Here is a 23,186-nt window from a genome sequence, read left to right as displayed (position 1 = left end):
ATCACCCTGAGAGCTTCTCAGAAATGCCAACTCTTGGGCCCCAACCTAGAGCCAGTGAATCCAGTGACTCCACATTTGCATATTATCAAGAGCCCCAGGCGATTCCTATGCACAATACGCTTAGTAAATGCTCCCTACTCCTTCTGTAATACACAAAGAAGACACTCAATCACAGAACTCACCTGTCCATATAAATGATCTGAGGAAATTCCAGCTTATTGTGAATTTTCTCTGGCTGACCAAGGGACTGATTGAACTCGAATCTTGAGAGTTCAAAGGTCAACACTGGAGGTAGCTTTGTAAACCAACGCTATGTCAGAAGCAGAAATATGAAAGAAAGAAGTTAATTTCAGGAAATAGCAAAAGCCAGATTTAAAGCATCCCTCATCAAACTTTCTTCTTCTGGTATAGAATTTATATTCAAATCCAATTGACCCTAGAGGTTTTTTTATCCCAAATACTAAAATGACCACTTAGCATCGTGCCCTCTCAGAGAATGTGGTTAAACATTCCTCAAGACTCCAAATTTACAAGCCAGTCAACAACATTTTATTTGACTATTATCCTCAGAAATACCCACTCTTAAGGTGGGTGAGCTGCAAGAAGAATCCTCACCACTTACTAAGTCATCAGTAGTCAAAACAGGGTCAAAAGCTGAAGAGAACGGCTAGCCTAACCAAAGAATCGTAAATTAGGACCTAAGCAGCATATAACTAAGGAGCTAATTATCTCCATGAATCAGCTCAGAAGACTAATATGTGTACATATATACTATTTATTTACAGTCTATTCACCATAATGTGAATCCCCTTTATTTCTAAGAGCCTCATGATTATGAGTGCTCAAGTTTCTGAGAAAATCTCTGAATTCTAAGACTTTACAGATGTCTCATAAGGGACCCAGTCAAATCAACCTAGGATGTTACCTTGAGCTTCAAGAGAAAAAAGCACTGACTTCTAAAAAAAGATCTCAACTATTCCTGATCACAGATGAGGAAGAGCTAAACCAGGAGAGGCATTTCTGTTCAATTCACCTCTATGCCAGAGGTCTGCAAGAGCAGTTTTTAAGACGTTCCCTTTACCAAAGGAGCAAACAGCTAAGTTCCCTTTCCCTGCTGGCATGAGGTGAATCCAGAGAGCCTGTCTGACTGCCTCAGGCTAAATCTAAATAAGCATAATGATTTTCTTTTCTTCTTCTTTTTTTTTAATAGCGTTCCCATTCTGAATAAAGGTCTCCAGAGGTCTAGCTGGTGAACACCCCTTACTCTTTCGTAAGAGCATGCATCAGCTGTGCACAGATGGGACAAATGTCCCATCCTGCCTCCCAGCCAGGAGTCCGCACTGTCCTTGGAAAGCCAGGGGGGCAGCAGCTCTCTCCCAGTGCTCACGCTGCCCAACAGCTCATGCACTGCAACATGGCTCGTGTCAGGCTCCCGATTTTAATTCAAAAAAGCTCTGCTTTCTCCGACAGTAATTACTAAGTTGGACTCACATAAGCCCACAGTTTTGTTTCAAAATGTATGATAAAGGAGAACAAGCCAAGCAGTGTGGTAGTGACAGTTATGTTCCAAATTCACTAATTCTTAACCCAACTGGAATCCTGGGACATTAATTAACCCTTGCTCTCCCGCTAACTTCCCCCTTTCCTTCCGACCCACAAAAATAAATGAACGTTAAATTTGAAAAATTTTAAAAGCAAAGGCAGAATTTACTACGAAGAACAGTAAATAGTGTAATAGGGAAAATATTCTAAATGGCATACCATAGGAGTTAATCACTGTACTTTTACCCTCCGAAAATATGGAGGCAGTGGGTTCTCCCTATTGGTACAGGTAGGCTTCAACAGAAAAAGAGAAACTTGATCATACTTAAAACATCAGAAGCAGCATACAACCTTTATATGATTAACTCAAATTCATACTTTCAGCGAAGAATTTATTCATCAAACACTAAGACTGACTAACGCATATCAACTCATGAGAGACCTTCAGACTAGTTCAACATCTGTTATGTGTAAAGTTCTTTAATATCTGATGGGAAGAGCTCAGTTCTACTTAACTGGTTTTGTCACTAGCACGGCAAATAAAAATATCCAACTTACCTCTTGCCCGTACTTCACCGAATGATCGGAAGGAAGCAGCTCAATGTCACCCTCCACCATGGCCCCTTCCAAACATTCGTCTAAGTTGCGATAACCATTTACCTGAAGGGGATACTGGCCGAAGGTCTCATTGTTGCAAAAGGGCTTTCCTAGGCAAAGAAACAGATTGCTTTTTTAAAGACATCACTAGCATTATCCGAAGCCTTTTTGCTGGCACTACGGAGATAGCATCTTCTTGATTCAGCAACTTGCTGAGAACTGTCAGAAGCATACTTAAGCCTGTAGGGCAACTTCCAACGAACCAGTGGATCCAGGCACCGATCATGAGTGACTGCTACCATCACGAAAAGAAAGATGAGCAGACATTATGTGCCTCCTGATCAAAGACTATCCCACCTCTTGTGAATTAGTCTTGCCAAGAAAAGCCTTACCTGAATCTGGTCAAACTCTAGATCCAATTACCAATTTATAAAAAGAGGAGTAGAAAGGAACGTGATATCATGGATATGCAAGCAGCAAAATTTCAGACTTTGGGGAATCTCAGAGAACAAACCACCTGGTTTCTTAAAAAATAACATTTCAAGGAAAAAAGAGACTGGGGGGGATAGTGTACAGATTTTGATAGGAAACTTAAAAGACGTATCAACTATATAAATGACCCACATTTAGATCCTGATTAAAACAAACTGTAAAAATAAACACAACACCCATCCCCCCAATATATAAAATTATAAAACAACATGGAAATCTGAACACTGACTAGATATTTGATATTAAATGCTACTTTTTTGGAGTGAATAGTGGTATTGTTATTGTTTCACAGAGAATACCGGAAGGGTAAGAGAAGAAAGGAGTTAGGGAATGTCTGGCCATGAACTAAAGGTTGCTGAGTTCATGGGGGGTTTTTAGACTGCCCTATCTGGATGATAAAAATTCTCCATAGTGAACAAAAAATTAAAATTACACATCCAACATGCAGCTTAGATAAGCCTCTAAAGCGGACAAGTATTTTTGGCAGTCTAACTCAACAAAACCTTTTGAGATTAGCTATTACATTGGAAAAGAACAACACTGAGAAAATTAAGTAGCATCACTGTGTCTCACATTAATACTAGATTTGGGCTGTGCGAATATTATACGATTTCATCTAACAACTGTAAACACTGTGCCCATTTTACAGATGAAGAGACTGAGGATCCAGGTACTCACACAGTTTGTCCATGTTACACACATACTAAGAGGTAGAATCAATATTCAGACCTGGAAATGCCTGACTTGAAAGCCTTTTCGACTAATACAGATACAGTCACAAGTCTAGATCTAACAGAGCAGAGAATTTACCTTCACGAACCCCTTCAGTGAGGAAAGTACCGTAGAAAAGCTGCACCATTGGATTTTCAGATTTGTTCCTGGGATTGCTGCTTTTAAAAAAAAAGAAAACAGTACTCTATCATTTGGATCAGATAAGCACCACACTAAACCTAACCGTCATTCAAAAGCAAAAATAGTTCACTTTCATAGACCTCCAAAGAGCTAGGCATGGTCCAAAATTAGTAATGGGCTCGTTCAGTTTAAATACTCATTGAGCAAATATACAGGCATGATCCCTGGCTGTGAGGAGCTGAGGGAGAGTCCTACATACCGAAAAATACGTGTATCTGTATACATTCAATATATATATCTATAGCCAGTGACAGATGTATACAAATTCTAGAATACGACAGAAGCAAGAATCAACCCTCTTGTGCAGTTTTGCAAATAAACACAAAAGTTTTCCCAGTGGCACAACAGAAATGGACAAGTCCACCTTAAATAAAGTGTTACTATGTGAGGTGCTATGTGCAAAGCTGTCTTACGATATATAGATTTCTTTTACTTAGAGTTAAAACAATTTAGAAAATTTCTCAGCATCTGTATTCGAAAGGGGATACTTGTATTCTTTGCCCTGAATTTCACTTCTGAAATTCATTTCAGTGCCTGCAGTGACTAAATTTGATTTACCACATTCACATCTAGGATTGATTTGGCCTTCTAACACATTCTGTAGCACAGGCCATGACTTTAACGACGTTCAGCGTTATGGCCTTTCAGTAAAAGGTGGCAGGCTGAGATGATTATCTACATCTTCAGAGAGAAAAACCAAAGGCAAGGAGGATACAGAGTGACAAGTATCTGAGTGGTTACCCCATGAAGTTTGGCAAAACCCAGCAATTTCTACTGGAGAAGAGTACCTTCCCCCCATCATAGTTCTCGCTGGACCACTGTGAGTAGGAATGCGGGCCAAACAAATCCTCAACACTCACTTCACACTCACAGCTAGCTGGAATGCGTCCTCTAGCCAATCCAGGAGCTTGTGTGTGAATTCACTCACATCTTGCTACAAAAGAGGCACAAATGGCATAAGAGTTAGACCCAACACTACACTTAGGGCAATGAAAATCTGCCCTTATCCCGCCAACGATTACGACTGTAGGACTATGGAAGGATTTGTTTGTTGAGAACAAACAGCAGGAAGAGACGAGGAACCCTGGACCCCAGGCACTGCAGAAACAGAAGGCAGCCGCTGCCCAGCTCGTGGCTAGGAGGGAACTGGAGCGCCATCACTGCAAGCCACATCTATTTGTAACAAACGGGGAACGAACAAAATCTTCCGGGCAGGCCTTAAGAAAAGAAAAAGAAAAAAAAGGTCCACAGAACAGACTCTAGTCCTCTAGAACAATAGGAGATCTGAATAGAGAAAAGAGACTTTTATGAAATGTTTTGAGAATTTTGTAGAACTGTAGGACCTTTAGAGAAACAAAGGGAAAATGTAATTTTACGAGGCAGGTGCTCTTCTACCGGTGACAGCTTTGTTTTGTAACAGAAGGTAGGGAAAGGGAAGCACTAATGTCTAGAAGAGAAAGATCACTTAGCAAAGCTGCTCAACTTAGGTTTACGTAGTATTAAAAATAGGATTTTTATCTGGGCCATCCCAAGGCACAGGCGCAGACAGAGGGCTTTACTTTTGTCAGCGACCCTTTGCTGTGATGCGCCGAGGTATTTTCAACCTCCTCGCTACTCCAACAGCCCCTGTGTACCCCGAGTCCCATGCAGTCACGTTCAGAGCTTACTGCATAGCTGACCTGAGGCCACATCACAGGAACAGCAGCGAGGCATGGCTTTAAACGTCGCAGAACCCGAGGGAAAACACGAGAATAACGGGCTTCTCGTACCTGCTGTTCCTCAGGTGATCGGAACGCTCCCTTTAAGAGATCCAGGGCTGCTGAAGGGTCTACAAATTTGCGATTTGATCCCATCATCAGAGCAAACAAATACTGAAGCTCTTGCATAAACACAATATTTCTCTTTTCCTGTAGAGACACCAACGTGTGAGTAGTGCACGAGACAGCAACCCAACCCTGGATCAGTGAGGACCCAAACCACCTCACAGGTGCTCTGATAAGGTCTGTGTAGGGGATTACCTTCAGCTGAAGCTGTCTATGTGGAGGCCAGGAAGGAATGTTGTAGGAAAGGCAAAGATGTTTATTTTCTGAAGCTGCTGCCCTCCCGCCTATTAGGAAAACGCACCCCCAAGGTGAAATCCTGGCAAGGGTTAGATCGCTGGCAGGAGGCCACGTCCTTGGGCAAGAGCCGACCGCAGAACCTTCTGGAAGGTGCACGCCTCCAGCATCGGCACAGGTCGCCACACACACTTTCTGTGATTCAGAATTTCTGAATCTCCCTCCCAGAGGCAGAAAAGCGGAGGCCGTCAGGACGACTTGCCACTTTCTTGAAACTCTTTTTCTAATTTTATTCCTACTTAACTTTACATTTTTGCAAACCCCTGTTTCGTGTCACAGGGAAGGAAAAAGCCATTTGGGAACGAAACCAAATACTAGCGCAGCCAAAGGACATCACAGCTATCAGCTTTGGCCAGAATTTAAAAGCCTTTGGGATGAGAGGGACCAAGCGAGAGTGAGGACTTCTCCGCAGCGACGTACCGTGTGACTCGGACAGTTTTCAAGCACATTCTGCGGTAGACTATAGCTGAGGACGAGTCTTCGAAATTCAGGCAGTTGAAAGAGAGACTGAAAGAAAGAAAGAAAGATCCGTAGCCTTTCTTTCAAATTAACTGCAGCAGAACGGTATTTCTTTTACCTTGAAAGTACGTGTGACCGTCACCTGCTATTTCTACCTCTATCCTGTGTGAGAGAACGATGGCTACGGTACAAACAAAGCTGACGGAATATTAATTCTTTGGGGAAAAACCCAGAAACAACATCATGGCTGACAAGAGAGACGGATTAAATAACGTATAGTATGTGTATATGACAGATCGTTATGTAGTCATTAAAATCAAATTGTAAAAAAAAGTGTCTTCGTAAAATGGACTAGTACACAGCACTGAAAGTGAGTTCCCGAGAGCTACAGGATCAACATGGAGAAATCTCAGAGCTATATTCTCTGTGGAAGAAAGTTCCAGAAAAACAGAGTATTAAAGTGTTCATAGTAAGTTTAATTATACACAAAACAACATGGCAGTTGGTCTAAGGATACTTGCAGGGGTGGTTTTATCTGCGGGGAAAGGAGGCTATGACTGGGATGGGCACAGCAGGGATTGGGTATGGGCACTCCCAGGGACCCAGGGAGCTGTACCATTTCTTTCTAAAGCTGGGCGGTGAGTACAGCAACATGGGCTACTCTCCATTCTTTGTCACAAGAACTGCATTTAAAAAAAAATTTTAATAGCAGGAATCTCTGGCTTACTTGTAAATCATGCATAATCCCACTATGAATATCTTCTGAAGGTTAATGTTTTTAAAAATCCCTTGTATGAATACAGCTCCTCATCCCAACACACTCCTCAGAGGAAAACCCCTCAGGAAAAGCCCCTCGGACCTCCTGGACGCCCAGGGGAGTACACTTTCCTCCTCAGGAAAGACCCAGATGAAAAACTCTGGAAGCAACATCCTGGGTAGACAACAGGCCTCTGGCTTCCCTCCCACTCTCCCAACCCAACTGGGATGCCACCAACAGGGTGAGCACACAAAAAGGCGGTGCCTTTTTTTTTTTTTTTTAAGATTTTATTTATTTATTTATTTGAGACACACAGAGAGAGAGAGAGAGAGAGTGAGAAACAGCATGAGAGGGGAGAGGGTCAGAGGGAGAAGCAGGCTTCCCGCTGAGCCAGGAGCCCAACACGGGACTCGATCCCAGGACTCCGGGATCATGACCTGAGCCGAAGGCTGAGCCACCCTGGCACCCCTGGGTGGCACCTTTAAAGTCAGTCCTGCTGTTCCACCAATGTTCTATGTGGAGCCAGTGAGACCGCTCTGCTCTCTACTCAGCCTGCTCTCTTCTCCTTCCACCTCCCCTGTCCCCTCCTGCTGTGTCATTTGCGCTCTGCTGACTATGCCGTCATGTGTCCCAGAAATTCCGCTCTGCCATGAGAAAACTGGCTTTACACTCCATTCTAACCCCTCTCCTTCAACCAAATCTGGCTTTCCCCAAAGACACCGCCATTCTTAAAACCCCTCGACGTGTGAGCTGATGACATTTCCTAATCCAGTATCCCTAGGACCCTCCAGCACCTGCTTCTCCTGTGTCACTTAACTACATCCTCCTCCTCTACTCATAAAGTTTAGAACTTTGGAAGAATCTTCAAATCCTGTCTCTCTCTTAACCATTCCCATCCAATGAGGAAGAGGTTGCTTGGACTCTGCCTCTGGGGTGCTCCTTAGAACCACCTCTTCCCTCCCATCCTTACCAAGTGCCCTCCTTGGTCTCTCCTCACTGCTCACCTGGGTCACTGCTCACCTGGGTCACTGCTCAGGGTCTCTCTGCCTCCAGGGCCTCCCCTGTACCAATTCACCTGCCACACGGGTTCCTCTGTCTTCCTAACAGGACTAAAATAAAGCTCCTGATCCATGGACACCTGCCAAAGGATAACAGCTCTTCTTCCTCTCCCAAGTCCTGTCCACACCCAGCCCAATAGGACATCATGTTAGCTCTGCCCTCTGAATAAACCAAGAATCCAACCTCTTTGCTACTTCCATGGCTACTAGCCAGGTCCAGGCCACTGTCACCTGTCCCATGGACAACTGCAGCAGCCCCCTGCAGAGTTCACTCCACCTGTCCCTCACCACACCCATTCTGCTCTCCTCACATCAGCCACAGTAAGCCTTTTAAGATTCGGGTCAGAGTTCATCACTCCTCTGCTCAGGACCTCCAGTGACTCTCCCCTCTGCTCCTAGTGTCCCAGCCCCTCGGACCTCCTGGACGCCCCGGGGAGTACACTCAGCCCGCTCCCACCTTGGGGCCCTTGCTCTGGGGTTCCCCCACCTGGAATGTTCTCCCCGGAGGCTGCCTGGCTCACTCCCTCACCTCGCATGTATCTGGCACCTGCCCCAACCTCATCCCCTGGGCGAGGAGGCCTTACCTACCATAGTTTATACGGTGCCCTGCTCCAATCTCTCCTGCAGCAATTCTGGTCTCCCTGCCCTGATCTTGCTTCTGTCACACCGATCACAACCTAACATGTCACCTAAATTTAGCTACTTAATTAACTAGTTACTTTTGCAGTTTGTCTTGCCTCACAAAAATTTAAGTTCCATGAGGGTAAAGCCCCGTCTTGGTTCTATTCATTCCCTTATCAAGGGCCTAGAACAGGGCTAGACATGCAGTGGGTGTTCCACTAACGTTTGCTGAGGGAACACGAGCACATCCACCCAGCCCAGGGACCCTTGGCTTTGCGAGCATCCTATCTCTAGTAACGCATTTCTCCATTCCATCTCTACACCCACATCTGAGGTCACACCCAGGATATGTCAATTCCTGAGACGAAGCCAATTCTCAGGCCACAAATTCAGAAAAGCCTGCTCTTGAACCTTTCTGGCATTCTTGATCCAAGTCCCCCGCAGGACATTTGTTCTTTGACTTCACCAAGGATCTGAGCAAACAGACGCTTCCTGTTCTCCCCTAACCACCAGTCCCTCCCTGTCTTCATTCCTCCCTCTCTCTAGCTTTGATTCCATGGTCTTTAACCATCCTTCACTAAATCCTCAAACTTTCATTGAACCCAGCAGAGCCTCCAGCCTAAATAAATTTCATTTTCCACTTAAGAGTCTCAGAGTGCTGCTAAGAAAAAGTCCTGATAAAAAACAGGCCACACTGACATCACTATGCATTTAAGGTCAACACCCTCAAGTAGACCTTCTAATTTGTAGAAATCCTACTACTGTGTCCTGGTGCCAACTGGTTTCCCACTGTCCGCGGTGACCCCCCCGTTAACACCCGATGCTGTCCCCTCTCCATGGCCTCAGAAAATGGCTGGTCACGTCACAGAGAGGATGATCGGAAATTACTTCAACTGTAATCTGCAGCCATCATGTCTTCCTTGCCCTCCTCTCCCCTACTATTCTCCTGCCCCTCCTGCCCTTTTCCTACTTAGGACCAATCCCTACCTCCAGGCTCCACATCCTGTCTTCTCAGGCTTCCTCAGGAACCTTTCTCAGTGATGCCCTCAGCTTCTTTCAACATCCCCACAGGTGTAAAGGCTGAGGAGGGTGTGAATGCAGCCAGGGTGCTCAAACTCTCTCCCCCTCTCTCTCTGAAAGGACTGACTGATGTCCCTAATTCCACATTCCTTCTGACATGCTATTCTCAACACAGATGCCTGCCGTCTTCTTAAACGGAAGTAGGATCATCTCACTTCTCTGCTCTAAACCTTCCAATACTTTCCCACCTCATAGACAATCCCTAAATTCTCTTCACCACGCCCAGCTCCCCCACCTCACCTCCACTACCTTTCTGACCTCGTCACAGTCTGTTCCCCACCCTCAAGTTCTGCCCTCTTCCTGTTTCTCAACACATCAAGCAAGCTCCTGAACCTGGGTCTTTTTACTGGCTCTTCCCTGTCTGCTGCCCTTTCTGTAACTACAGGGCACATTCCGTCCCCTCCCTCAGGCCTCTGCTCAAAAGCCCACCATATCAGAAAGGCCTCCTACCCCGTCCAGTTCCTCCCGCCCTCACTCATGTTTATGGCACTTTGCACCACCTGATATATATTTTACTGTCTGTCCCGCTCTTTTCAAAGGAAACTCTGAGAGTAACGGCTTCGATGTATTCACTGCTGTTTCCCTGGTGCGAACACAGTGTCAGGCGCACAATAGCTGAATGAATCTGGGTCCTATGTATGGAAAGGGAGGCCTCCATTTCCGGCTGAGCAGCTGGGTAGATGTCAAATACCATGAAGGAGAAGACTGGTGGGGCAGGATCAAGTGCCGCACTGTGGCCATGCCAAGTTTAAGATGCCTGGGAGGTACTTCTAGAAAGGCAACCCTCTCTCTAGGGGAATTCATCCACTCCCTTGGCTTTACCACTCTCTATATGCTACTGATTCCCAGAGCTGCATCCGTAGCCCAGATCTTTTAAACAAACTACAGGTTCGTGTCGTTAACTGCCCACGTTTCTTCATGTGGCATCTTAAACTCAGCGTGGGTAAAACTGAACTGAGATCCCACTCTTCACACACACCCAAACATTCTTCTTTTAGCGTCAAATGGCAATATCACCCACCTGATTCCTCAAGCTAGAAACCTTGGAGTCTTTCTCAACTCTCAACCCTATATCCAACCGCTCCACCACATCCTGTAGATCCGATCTCCTACGCAGCTCTAGAATGCTTGTACTCTCCTTCCAAGCCTTATGTAGCTTCTCTATTCCAGGCCGCCATCACTTCCTGCCTGAATGTCTCTGATCGCCTCCCCACTGATGATTTCTCCTTACTAACTCTGGCTCTGCTCCAACACGTGATTCAGGAAATGCTAATCCAAAACACCTATTCAACATCTTTGCAACCATATTCGCAACCACAGGATATTTTGTTTTTAGTACTGCCCAATTTGGACACCAGAGCATCTAAATCCAAAAATAGGAAAGCAACGAAAACACAATTAACGCCATGGGGAAAATAAAACACCCCAGTCTTATATATCTGTTTCCATTTTTTAAAAGCTATGTTTCTCACATTTCAGTTGAACAAATGACAAAGTTGTTCCCAGAACACACAGTTGTCTCAAAAAATATCATACCTGAGGGGCACCTGGGTGGCTCAGTCAGTTAAGCATCTGACTTCGGCTCAGGTCATGATCTCATGGTCCTAGGATTGAGCCCCGAGACAGGCTCCCTGCTCCACGAGGAGTCTGCTTCTCCCTCAGCCTGCCGCTCCCCCTACTTGTGTTCTCTCTCTCTCTTTCAAATAAATAAATAAAATCTTTTTAAAAAATACCATACCTGAATAACAGCACTAAACCAACATGTATTGCCAACATTCTTCAGCCCAACGGGCCACCCATCGACTCTCCTCCAGTTGTTAGGATTGGGATTTTCTCCCCAGACTTCACAGCGTTTTCTCTTGGAGCGTTTCGTTTCTGCAGAGGCTGCCTCATGCATCCTGTATGGTGCCAAAACACCACGAATCCAGAAAGGAAAAAGTTAAGGAACAATGTATTATATATGGAGAATGCTGGTATTCTTTCATAGATAATCCAAAATGCCAGATGAACTATTTACTGGGTCATCGCTGGCTATACAGTAATTATAAAACTATAATGCAAGTGTAAAGTAAGATTTAGACATAGATGTTAATCCTTCCACCAGAGATTATTACTTACAAGGTCCATGATGGAACTGAGCTGACGCTCAAGCCTATTTATGGCTACTGTATTACAAGTTTTAGATTTCAACAACAGTGCCCTATCTCAGACCTTGCCATTGAAAAAGGCAAGAGAGACACTCTGCTAATGGTAAGAGCCTTTCAACGGCCTAGCACACAAAACCTGGCCCTATGTTTCCCTGAAAAAACAACTCATCGGTGTGAGGGAATAAACGTGTCCGGAAACTGACCGGCTACCACTGGAACTGGATGTTTACGAGCAATACTAATCACCAAATTAGCACCAATTCAAAAAAAGATATCCTTGGTCACTCCTGAGACAGGGTAGTTGAGTGATAACTTTCATTTTCAAAGAGCTGACCACACGACCCTCGAAGTTTACAAAGGTTCCAGGTTGATAAAGGGAATCCATACTGTCAGATGCCTGCACGAGGATGGGGTGTCTCCCTCCAACCCCAGAAATTGTAAACTACAAAAGCCTGCAGGCTTCTACTCAAAGACCACGGCTACTGTAAAGCCCTTGTCATATTTGGCTTTGTCAAAAAAATAAACCAAAGAATAAGTAAACTAATGTGAATTTAAATTTTCTCCTAAAAGAAATTTCATATGGATGCAATTAAAAGAACTTGGCAGAATGGTCCCTCAGTGGCATCCACAGCTATTATTGCCTTCGACCTAGACACTGCTGTGGGGAGCGAAGAGGACAAATTACATCAATGACCTGTTCAGATCTCTTCCATCAGCTTGAATTTTGGGGGATTCCAGTAGGCTCAAAGCAATGGCAGCTTGAAGATCATCTTTGTTATCATGGGTAAGGTCTATCACTTCTGTAAGAGGAACAGAAATTTAATTAGTCTACATGTAGGAAACAATGCCCTTCTGACTGTATGGTAGGAAAAAAGGCAAAAGCATTCACAAAACTCGTTATGCTCCCTAGTTCTCATCTGTGGAACAACTTTATTACTCTGTGCCAGAGCCACTGAGTAACTCACAGCTATACGGTAACCTTAAGACGAGCCAATGAGCCACGAAAATGGAATGAATACCCACTTCTGCAGTCTTATTCCAGAGTAAAAAATACATCCCATCTCTGTAGGTCAAGTTATCTCCTTACCTGTCATCATAAAACATCAGCTAAATATTGAACACTCAAGGCACAGATATTTTCAATCTCATACAAACTACTCTGGAGAATAGAGAACGTACTCCCCAATTCACTTTATGAAACCAGCTTAACACCTAGCTATAGCCCAAACCATCCAAGAATAGTAAGAGAAAGGAAAAACAACAAACTCACACACAATCGCAGATGTGAAAAAAAAAAAGAAACAAGGTATTAGCAAATAAAATCCAAAAATGTACCCCCCAAAAATCAAATATTAGGACCAAGTGGAGCTAACTGCAGAATGAAATACTGAGTTAACATGAGAAAACAGACCAGCAGAATATGCTGAAAGGAATCATCATCTCAGTAAAGAGAGAAAAAGCATTTAATAACAACATTCTACCTCTATTCAGGAATAAAAACCCCAAGCCAACTGAGAAGAGAATATTCGTAGGCTGAGAAAGAGTAACCATGAAAAGCCCACAGCATGGGGCACCTGGATGGCTCAGTCGGTTAAATGTCTGTCTTCAGCTCAGGTCATGATCTCGAGGTCCTGGGATCGAGCCCCACATCGGGCTCCCTGCTTGGTGGGGAGCCTGCTTCTCCCTCTCCTACTCCCCCTGCTTATGTTCCTGCTCTCACTGTCTCTCTCTCTGTGTCAAATAAATAAGTAAAATCTTTAACAAATTAAAAAATTTTTAAAAAAAAGGAAAGCCCACAGCAAACTTTATACTTAATTTGAAATGTAAAACACACTTATTTTCAAATCAAGACTAAGACAAAAATGTCTACCATCAGGACTTTTACTCATCATGGTTCTGAATATTCTGGCCAATTCAGTAAGAAAATAAAAGAAACTAGGGGCACCTGGGTGGCTCTGTAGGTTAAGCATCTGACTCTTGGTTTCAGTTCAGGTCAAAGGAAACCATCAAGAAAGTGGAAAGGGGGAAAAATTTTTCACAAATCATGTATGTGCTAAGACACCTACATATATGGAATATGTTTTAAAAATTCTTGCAAGAGAATAATAAAAAGAACAAATAGCCCAATATTAGAAACGGGCAAAGAATGTGAACAGACATTTCTCCAAAGAAGATATACGAATGGCCAGTAAGTACATGTAAAGATGCTCAATATCATTATCCATTAAGGAAATGCAAATCAAAAGCACAATGAGATATCATTCTGAACCCATTATGATGGCTATTATCAAAAACAAAAAACAAAACAGGAAAATAACAAGTGTTGATGAGGATTTGGAGACATTGGAACCCTTGTGTGTTGTTGGTGAGAATACAAAATGGTACAGCTGCTGTGGAAGTTTGAAGAACTGAGTTTGGCAGTCCTTCAAAAAGTTAAACATAAAGGGATGTCTGGGTGGCTCAACTGGTTAAGCGTCTGCCTTTGGCTCGGGTCATGATCCCAGAGTCCCGGGATCGAGTCTAGCATTGGGCTCCTTGCTCAGCGGGGAGCCTGCTTCTCCTTCTGCCTGCCATTCTCCCTGCTTGTGCTCTCTCTCTCGCTCTCTCTCTCTCCCTCTCTCTCTGTCAAATAAATAAAATCTTTTAAAAATAAAAAAGGGCGCCTGGGTGGCTCAGTCGTTAAGTGTCTGCCTTCGGCTCAGGTCATGATCCCAGGGTCCTGGGATCGAGTCCAGCATTGGGCTCCTTGCTCAGCAGGGAGCCTGCTTCTCCCTCTGCCTGCCACTCCCCTTGCTTGTGCCTCTCCCAACAAATAAATAAATAACATCTTTTTTAAAAAAAGGATAAACATACAAAGCTTCACGACAATTGGACTTAGTAATGATTTCTTAGCTATGACACCAAAAGCACTGGGAACAAAAATAAAAATTGACAAAAGGGACTCAATCAAAATTTTAAAAAACTTTTTTGTGCATGAAAGGATATAGCCAATAGAATTAAAAAGCAACCTAGAGAATGGGAGAAAACATTTGCCAATCATATACATGATAAAAGGGTTAATATCTAGAATCTACAAAGAATTCCTACAACTCAATAATAAAATATAAAATAACCCAATTAAAAAATAGGTAAGGGACTCGAATAGACATTTCTCCAAAGATGACACACAAATGGCCAGCAAGCATATAAAAAGATGTTCAGCATCACTAATCATCAAAGAAACTGCAAATCAAAACCACAATGAGGTATCACCTCAAACTCATCAGGATGACTACTAAAAAAAACACACACAAACAATAACAAGTGTTGGTGAAGATGTGGTGAGACTTGTGGAACACTAATGCACCATTGGTGGGACTGTAAAATGGTGCAGCAACCACTATGGAAAACAGTACAGACGTTCGTCAAAGAAATAAAAATAGAGCTACCATCTGAGCCAGCCATCTCACTTCTGGGCCCTTGCCAGGGTCCTTGCATCCAAAAGAACTGAAAGCAGGGTCTCGAAGAGCTATTTGCACCATCCATGTTCACAGAAGCACCATTCAGGACAGCCAATCAGTGAAAGCAGCCCAAATATCAGCCGATGAATAAATGGGTAAACAACATGTGGTATCTAGATACAAGAGTATGACTCAGCCTTAAATAGGAAGGAAATTCTGACACGTGCTACAATACGAACCTTGAGGACATTACGCTGCGTGAAGTACACTAGTCACAAAAGGACAAATACTGTGGGATGCCACTTAAAGGAGGTCCTCAGAGCAGTCAAAATCATAGAAAGTAGGATGGTGGCTGCCGAGAGCTGAAGGGAGGGGGGATGCGGAATTATTGTTGCGTGGATACAGACTTCAGTTTTGCAAGATGAGAAAGTTCTGGAGATCTGTTTCACGACAAGACGAACATATTTAACACTCCTGAACTGTACATTTAAAAATGGTTAAGATGGTAAATTTTATGTTACGTGTTGTTGACAACTAAGAAAAACAGAATCCCAACTAATAAATTATGAAATCTCCAATAAAATAAAAGAATGACAGCAACAATAACCCGTGGCTGCAGGAAACACTAGGTGGGGGATTATATAATAAATGAATCAAGCTGATAATATTCTGAACACACTAACAATTTTAGTAACACAAAAAGAGAGCAACGGGATGTTCCCTGCTTCTTGGATATGACAAAAAAGAAGATACATTGTACACACGGCCCTACCTGAGACACAGTCATGCCAATTAAGCACATAAGTCTCTAGGAAAGACAGGGGACCGAAAAATCCACTGAAAGATACCACAGGAATGAAATCAGCAAATTTCAGAACATATGAAATCTGAGAGAACAAAGGACTTGATTTCTTTGGACCCTAAAGTTGCAAGAAAAAAAGAGGGGGAAATAAAGAGTGTCTTATCTCTTTTTTTTTTTTTTTAAGAAAGAGAGTGAGCGAGAGAGAGCACGAGCGGGAGAAGGGGCAGAGGGAGAGGGAAAGGCAGACTCCCCACTGAGCAGGGAGCCCGACACAGGGTTCGATCCCAGGACTCTGGGATCATGACCCGAGCTGAAGGCAGATGCTTAACCAACTGAGCCACCCAGGCGCCCGTAAGAAGACATTCAAATATATTTAATGTTTTAATGTCATCTGGATCATTATTTTCACAAGCCAACTGCAAATATATTGTTAATGAGATGATCAGGGAGACTTCTACCCTGGTATTTGAAATTAAGGAATTACTAATTTTTAAAATGTGATAATGCTGCAGCTATGAAAACAGTCCTCTTTTAGAAATATTAAAACAAGAAAGTTAGAGGTGCCTGGGTGGCTCAGTCAGTTAGGCATCTGCCTTCGGCTCAGGTCATGATCCCAGGGTCCTTGTATGGAGCCCCACATTGGGCTCCCTGCTCAGTGGGGTGTCTACTTCTCCCTCTCCCTCTGCTCCTCCCCCCCCAACTTGTGCACAAGCACGCATGTGTGCTCTCTCTCTCAAATATATAAATAAAATCTAAAAAAACCACAACAAACGAAACAAAAAAAACCCAAGAAAGTTAAACACACGACCCAGTAATTCCACTCATGGGTATATATCCTAAAGAATTAAAAACAGATACTTAGTGAAATAGAATGGGAAACATGAAAATCCAATATAACACAGAGCTAATACTGCAGATCAGTGGGTAAGTAAAGCCTTTTTAATAAAAGTACCCTTTAATACTAGGACAACTGCGTAGCTGTATCGGGCCGGAGGGTGGCAAGGAATCGAACTGTATCTTACCTTATGCCTTGCCCCTTCCCCCAAAATCCACTTCAGATGAATTAAAGAATGTGAAGAGCAAAACATCAGGATTTTAAAATCCTATGACTTCAATCAAGGTATAGAAGGAGTTCTTAAACAAAAAACACAAATCACAGAAAAAGACCAATAAATGCAACTACAATAAAATTTGGCTATTTAGTTCATCACCATAGTGTGAAAACACAAGTCACCAATACGGAAAAGATGTCTGCAACACACAAATCCAAAAGAGGGGGTCAATACCAAATATACATAAGGTCAGTATCAAGAAATGTATCGAGAATAAGCTTATTATCAACAAGATAATATCAGGAATCAATCAGAAAAAAGCAAACAAACAGAAAAATTGAGGCAGAAGACATAAAGAGAAATTTCACTTATAAGGAAACATTAATGGTCAAAAAGAAAAAGATGTTCAATCTCATTACCAATGTAAAAAAATTCTCACTGAAAACAAGGTATTTTGGTATTTTTTATCAAAAATATGGGCAATGATTTTATACTCTAACAAGTTTGAGAGCAACAGTTATCCCCAAATCCTGTGACTGGGAATTTAATAAATAGTTAAAAAATCATTTTGGAGAATATTGCCTATAAAACTGAAGACGAGCGTATTTTACCACCCACCAATTACACTCCTAGGTATACACACTAAAGAAACTCTTGCATACGTGTAATAGAAACACAAATCAAACAACTCACAGCAGCCTTTTTTATAATAGCAAAAAAATAAATAAATAAAAATGGAAACAAACCCAAGTCAATAAACAAATACATAAATTGTGGTATATTCAGACCATGAAATACTATACACCAGTCAAAGTAAAGGAACTATTTATAACCTTCAACAGGAATGAATTTTAAAAAGAAAAACGTTAGGGCACCTGACTTCTTTAAAAAAGAAAAACGTTGGGGCAGTGTCTAACTCTTGATTTTGGCTCAGGTCATGATCTCAGGGTCGTGAGATCAAGCCCCACATCAGGCGCTACACTCAGTGCGGAGTCTGCTTGGGATTCTCTCTCTCTCTCTCTCTCTCTCTCTCTCTCTCTCCCTCTGCCCCTCCCCCCGGTGCAGGCGCATGCACATGCACGTGCTCTCTCTCTAAAAAAAAGAAAAACATTGACTGAAGAGTCATTATTGCACTGAAAGAGATATACAAGGATATGGATATTCCTAACAGCATTATTCAGAATAGCTCAAAACTGCAAAAAGTCCAAATATCCATTAACTCCATCTGCCCTAGCTGATGGCTCCCTCTTCCAGGAAGCCTCCTTGGCTTCCAGAGTCCCATTCTCCCAGCTCTCCTGGTCTTCTTCCAATGTCCCTGGACACTGTTCACCGGCCCTGGCCTCTAAGCACTGGGAGTATCCACCGCTTAGTCACTGAACCTGTTCCCTTCCGTGCACCCCAACTCCTTGGAAAGCTCACCTGGTCCCCTAACTTCACATCCATTCACAGGTTTACGATTCCAAGTTTTCTCTCTCTGCAACCGGATCTCTCCCCGGAGCCTCATGCTTGGATCCTCACTGCCTTTGCGACACTCCACCTGATGTCTTGCAGGTGCCTCAAACAGCATTTCCTTCATCTGCCACCCAGATCTGCTCTAGCGGCAGCCATTCCCAGGGTGCTTAGTGCAACTCCAGCATTTTCGCTGCTCAGGAAAAAACCTGGAGCTGCCTTTAAGTCCTCTCTTTCACACCCCTTATATCTGCTGTAAGAATATCCCACTAGGATTTTCTTACTCCTCACCCTCCCACCACTACCTGCTAGGCCACACCGCCAGACCCTGCAAAGCGTCCTGACTGTCCGGGGCTCCCTGCTCTGACCCATGCTCATTACCTCCCCCTGCAATTCTGTTCTCAGCAGAGCCGTCCGAATGACCTTTAGGAAATGGAAACCAGTGGACGTCATTCCTCTGCTCCAAGCTCTCCGCTGGCTAGCCTCTAGCTAGAGGAAAAGCCAAGCACGCAGAAGTCTCTGCAGGACCTGCCTCCTGGTCCCTCCACGGCCTCACCTCTCACCCGCTAAAGCCTCAGCTCCCGCCTCCTTGCTGTCCTTGAGCAGGTGGTATACATCCCTGTCTTAAGACCTCACTGACTCCTTCAGCTCCCTTTCACCTTATCAGAAGGCCCCGCTAGTAAAAATCCAATCCCCGCCGCTACTTTTTTCATTTCTTTCATTCCATCCTTTACTTTTCTCCATGGTACTTATCATTCTAATATGCCATATAATTTACTCATCGATTTAGTGATCTCCCCCACAAGAAAGTAAGCTACATGAAGGCAAGAATTCTGTTTATTTCCAGTGTTTAAAAGAGTGCTTGGCACATAGTAGGTGCTCATTAAATAAATGCAGAATGAATGAATGAATGAATGAATGAATGAATGAATGAATGAATGAATAAATTCATGTAATTGCTTAGAATTAGGCCTGGCACATAGTGATGGTTCAATAATTCGCTATGATTAGCACTATTCCAAAAGGGTTGATGTGACTGATAGGAAACGCACGTATTTTCTGCTAGTTCACAGCAGGACCAAGACAGCATATGCTTACTTGCTAAAACTTCTTTGTTGGCAGCGCTGCCCTCTACTTCAGATGGTTCTGTAGCAACAGTGTCTTGACTGGGCTCTTTAACTCTTTCCTCGGTGAGAAGGCTGACTGCCTGGGTGATGTCACCATTACTGGCCTAAAGAAAGGGGAAAAAAAAAAACCCCAGAAATTTCAAAAGTAAAGCATCACAGCATTTAAAATAGTGAGTTAGTTTTTTGGTTTAACTCCTTACTACCTCAGCGACATTCTGAGTAAGTCAGGGCATAATTCTAGGGTAGAAAGTAGAAGAAAGACAGTATGGTGGAGGATAGCGAGTGCACCATGCTCAAAGCATCTATCAAACTCCTGGTTTGCAGGAGGGGAGCCGCCATGTTCTGACTTCCCACCCCACGCAAACAAGAATGAAATCTTGCTGAGATCTGGTCTCAGTAGCTCCGGATGCTACTACTCCGATTTCACACATTAGCTAAGGCATGATGTGTCAAAAGGGGGCTGGCAATGAAAACAGAGATTCTAAATGAAGTCGGCCCCTACAGCAAACATGCCAAGCAGTTACCATATTCTATAGTGGTGATCACATTTCTATTTGTTTTTAACTTTTTTTTTTTTCTTAAAGATTTTATTTATTTTTTAGAGAGCGAGCGAGAGAGAAACAGCATGAGAGGGAAGAGGGCAGACGGAGAAGCAGACCCCCTGCTGAGCAGGGAGCCCGATGCGGGACTCGATCCCAGGACTCCAGGATCATGACCTGAGCCGAAGGCAGTCGCTTAACCAACTGAGCCACCCAGGCGCCCCTATTTGTTTTTAACTTTTTATTAGGAAAACTTTCTAACATTTACAATGGTAGAGGCAGAGGGAATGTATAGCTGAACCCCAGGCACCCACCACTCACCTTCAACAAATATCAAGTTAGGCTCAATCTTATCTATTCTGCCTAACCTCTCCCAGACATTTTGAAACAAATCCTAAGCATCTTATCAGTACATGAAAACGTAAAAATATAACCCACAATGTTATTATCACACCTTAATAGTAACAAGTGTTTTAATATCAAATCACCAGTTCAAACTTGCCTGACTCAAAGATTTTTTAGTGTGTGTGTGTTTGAGTCAGAAGCCACATAAAGGCTATACAATGCAATTGGCTGATGCATTTCTTAAATCTCTTCTGCCCTGCAGGGTCCCCCCCAGTTGAGTCGCTCCCCATCCCCAACTTCTCCCCCACCTTATTGGGCCATTGATGATACTAGGTCATCTGACCCATAGAGCTCCTGTCCCTATATGCACTTTCATTTTGGCATAAAAATAGCTTGATCTGACATAACTATGATATGGACAACTGTTTTAAAGCCTGTTGACTAACAGTGGCCTTGAAACTAACCTTCAGAGCTTCATGAAGAAAGGAAGGGTCCTGAATGCCTGTGATTTCTCTTAGTTGGTTTAACAGCATTTGGCAGCTCTATATTTGAGAAACAAAAAAAAAAAACACAGGTCAGTCACAAAGTAAAGCTGGATACGTTTAAAGAATTTAAGTACAAGTAACCTGGATAATCATGTTTGAGACTTGTGTATTTTACTTTAAGGAATCGAAAAGCTCCGAACAAGAAGGTACTGACTGTCAAGACACATTCTAAAATGCCAAATCTTGGGGCACCTGAGTGGCTCAGTTGGTTAAGCCTCTGGCTCTTGGTTTCAGCTTGGGTCATGATCTCGGGGTCGTGGGATCAAGCCCCTGAGGCAGGCTCCACACTCGGCGCAGTCTGCTTGGGATTCTCTCTCCCTCTACCCCCCAGTCCCCTAACTGCGGTTCTGTGCTCTTACAAATAAACAAATAAAATCTTTAAAAATAAATAAGATAAAATAAAAATGCCAAATCTATTACTCTTTTAAAAGCTTAATCATGAAAAATGCTTTTGGTACTTGTGGAAAAATTATGAGTAAACAATAAAACTATTAAGTATATAAAACATTTAAATGTAATATCTAGCTCTCGGAGTAGCTGAAAGTGCCTGAGGTTTTTCTTTCTGTGAGTAATACATAACTAGGTCATAAAAGGAGTCCAGGGAATTTGCATGGATGTGAAGATGTGCTATTTTAAGCTTCACTGCACATGCCTTTTTTGTGTGTCATTTTTCACTGACAATAAATTTCTAATCATGTAATTAACAAATGATACCACCAACATCATATTTAAAACTACGGATTTGATTGCTTAAAAAGAAGTATAGACAAAACTAAGATTTTCTGAATTATACATAAAATCCCAGAGGGAATAAACTGTGGAATGCTTTCCCGTCATTAATCGAAATCATGGAAAAACCTATCTTGTTAGCTTTCAGCCACCACAAGCTCAGTTTATAACCCCTTTGCAGCTTTCAAGTCTTCACTGGAACATTTTACCTTGTTTTGCACAAAGACAAAAGTTGACACAAAACACCTAATTTTTACAAGCAAGCTCAATATAAAGAACTGGTTGGCCCAATTATTTTAGATGATTATTGAAAACGAAATAGTTCTGGGGCACCTGGGTGGCTCAGTGAGTTAAGCATCTGCCTTCAGCTCAGGTCATGATCTCGGGGTCCTGGGATGGAGCCTGTTGGGCTCCCTAGGGAACCTGCTTCTCCCTCTCCCTCTACTTGTGCTCTCGTTCTCAAATAGATAAATAAAATCTTAAAAAAAAAAAAAAAAGGAAGAAAACGAAATAGTTCAAATTTAATTCAGCGAGAGGAAATCATTCCTAAGGTTATTCTAGAATTAAGCCTCAATTCAATACTTGGTGATTCCCATCAACTATCCTTCAGTTAGTAATATGTCTCCAAGAGGCAGTCTATGTTCACCGTCAGCTGTAACAGAAATAGTATCCTATGTTTTTCAACAGCTGAGGGCCCAATGCAACACTTAAATATCACACAACTAGAAATAACTAACTGAAACAGCCCTGCACAGTGCTCAGAAAAGCATCAACAGCCCTGCTGCTTTAGTCATGGGCCACGGTCATAGGCTAGAAATGGAACCCGACCCTGCTGAGACCAGCAGTCTTGGAGGCTATGAGTCTTGTCAGAGGCAGTCATTGCCTGTATACTGGGAGAGTGCTATCAGACTAAAAGCTGTCCAGATTTAGCCTTGGCTAATGCTGGAAACACAAGCATGGGATTTTTATTTTATTTTATTATTATTTTTTTTAAAGATTTTATTTATTTATTTAACAGAGAGATAGCGAGAGCAGGAACACAAGCAGGGGGAGTGGGAGAGGGAGAAGCAGGCTTCCTGCCAAGCAGGGAGCCCGATGCGGGACTCGATCCCAGGACCCTGGGATCATGACCTGAGCCGAAGGCAGACGCTTAACGACTGAGCCACCCAGGCGCCCGAGCATGGGATTTTTAAAAGAATAATGTATTAAAAAGGTTTTTTGGGGGGCACCAGGATGGCTCAGTCAGTTAAGCATCTCACTCTTGATTTCAGCTCAGGTCATGATCTCAGGGTCATGAGATCGAGCCTCAAGTCATGTTTTGTGCTCAGCACGGGGTCTGCCTGAGACTCTCCCTCTGTGCGCGCTCTCTCTAAAAA

The 23,186-nt window shown here is 43.1% G+C and overlaps 1 protein-coding gene across 11 annotated transcripts in view; it reads right to left on the bottom strand.

Annotated features, from left to right (window-relative positions):
• Window positions 1-23,186, bottom strand: part of USP28 (ubiquitin specific peptidase 28) — a 59,340-nt gene that overhangs the window by 22,207 nt on the left and 13,947 nt on the right. For 5 of the 11 annotated variants that reach the window (XM_064577420.1, XM_064577425.1, XM_045895004.3 and 2 more), the window contains 10 exons: window positions 21,001-21,078; window positions 19,624-19,756; window positions 12,477-12,582; window positions 11,374-11,533; window positions 6,081-6,167; window positions 5,313-5,450; window positions 4,404-4,477; window positions 3,442-3,521; window positions 2,101-2,249; window positions 183-310 (listed from right to left, as the gene is read on the bottom strand). In XM_064577420.1, the coding sequence (XP_064433490.1) occupies window positions 183-310; window positions 2,101-2,249; window positions 3,442-3,521; window positions 4,404-4,477; window positions 5,313-5,450; window positions 6,081-6,167; window positions 11,374-11,533; window positions 12,477-12,582; window positions 19,624-19,756; window positions 21,001-21,078 (1,133 nt within the window). Of the gene's footprint in view, window positions 1-182; window positions 311-2,100; window positions 2,250-3,441; window positions 3,522-4,403; window positions 4,478-5,312; window positions 5,451-6,080; window positions 6,168-11,373; window positions 11,534-12,476; window positions 12,583-15,461; window positions 15,663-19,623; window positions 19,759-21,000; window positions 21,079-23,186 lie in introns of those variants that run through there. The other 6 variants (XM_064577421.1, XM_064577426.1, XM_064577428.1 and 3 more) reach the window with 4 other exon arrangements.

This window comes from Mirounga angustirostris, unplaced genomic scaffold (assembly GCF_029215605.1).
Source record: "Mirounga angustirostris isolate CCGP_5_RB_7025 unplaced genomic scaffold, mMirAng1.0.hap1 SCAF_13, whole genome shotgun sequence".
NCBI classification, from domain to species: domain Eukaryota; kingdom Metazoa; phylum Chordata; class Mammalia; order Carnivora; family Phocidae; genus Mirounga; species Mirounga angustirostris.
Note: the sequence above shows the minus strand (reverse complement) of the source record. Positions and strands in the feature narration are given on the sequence as shown.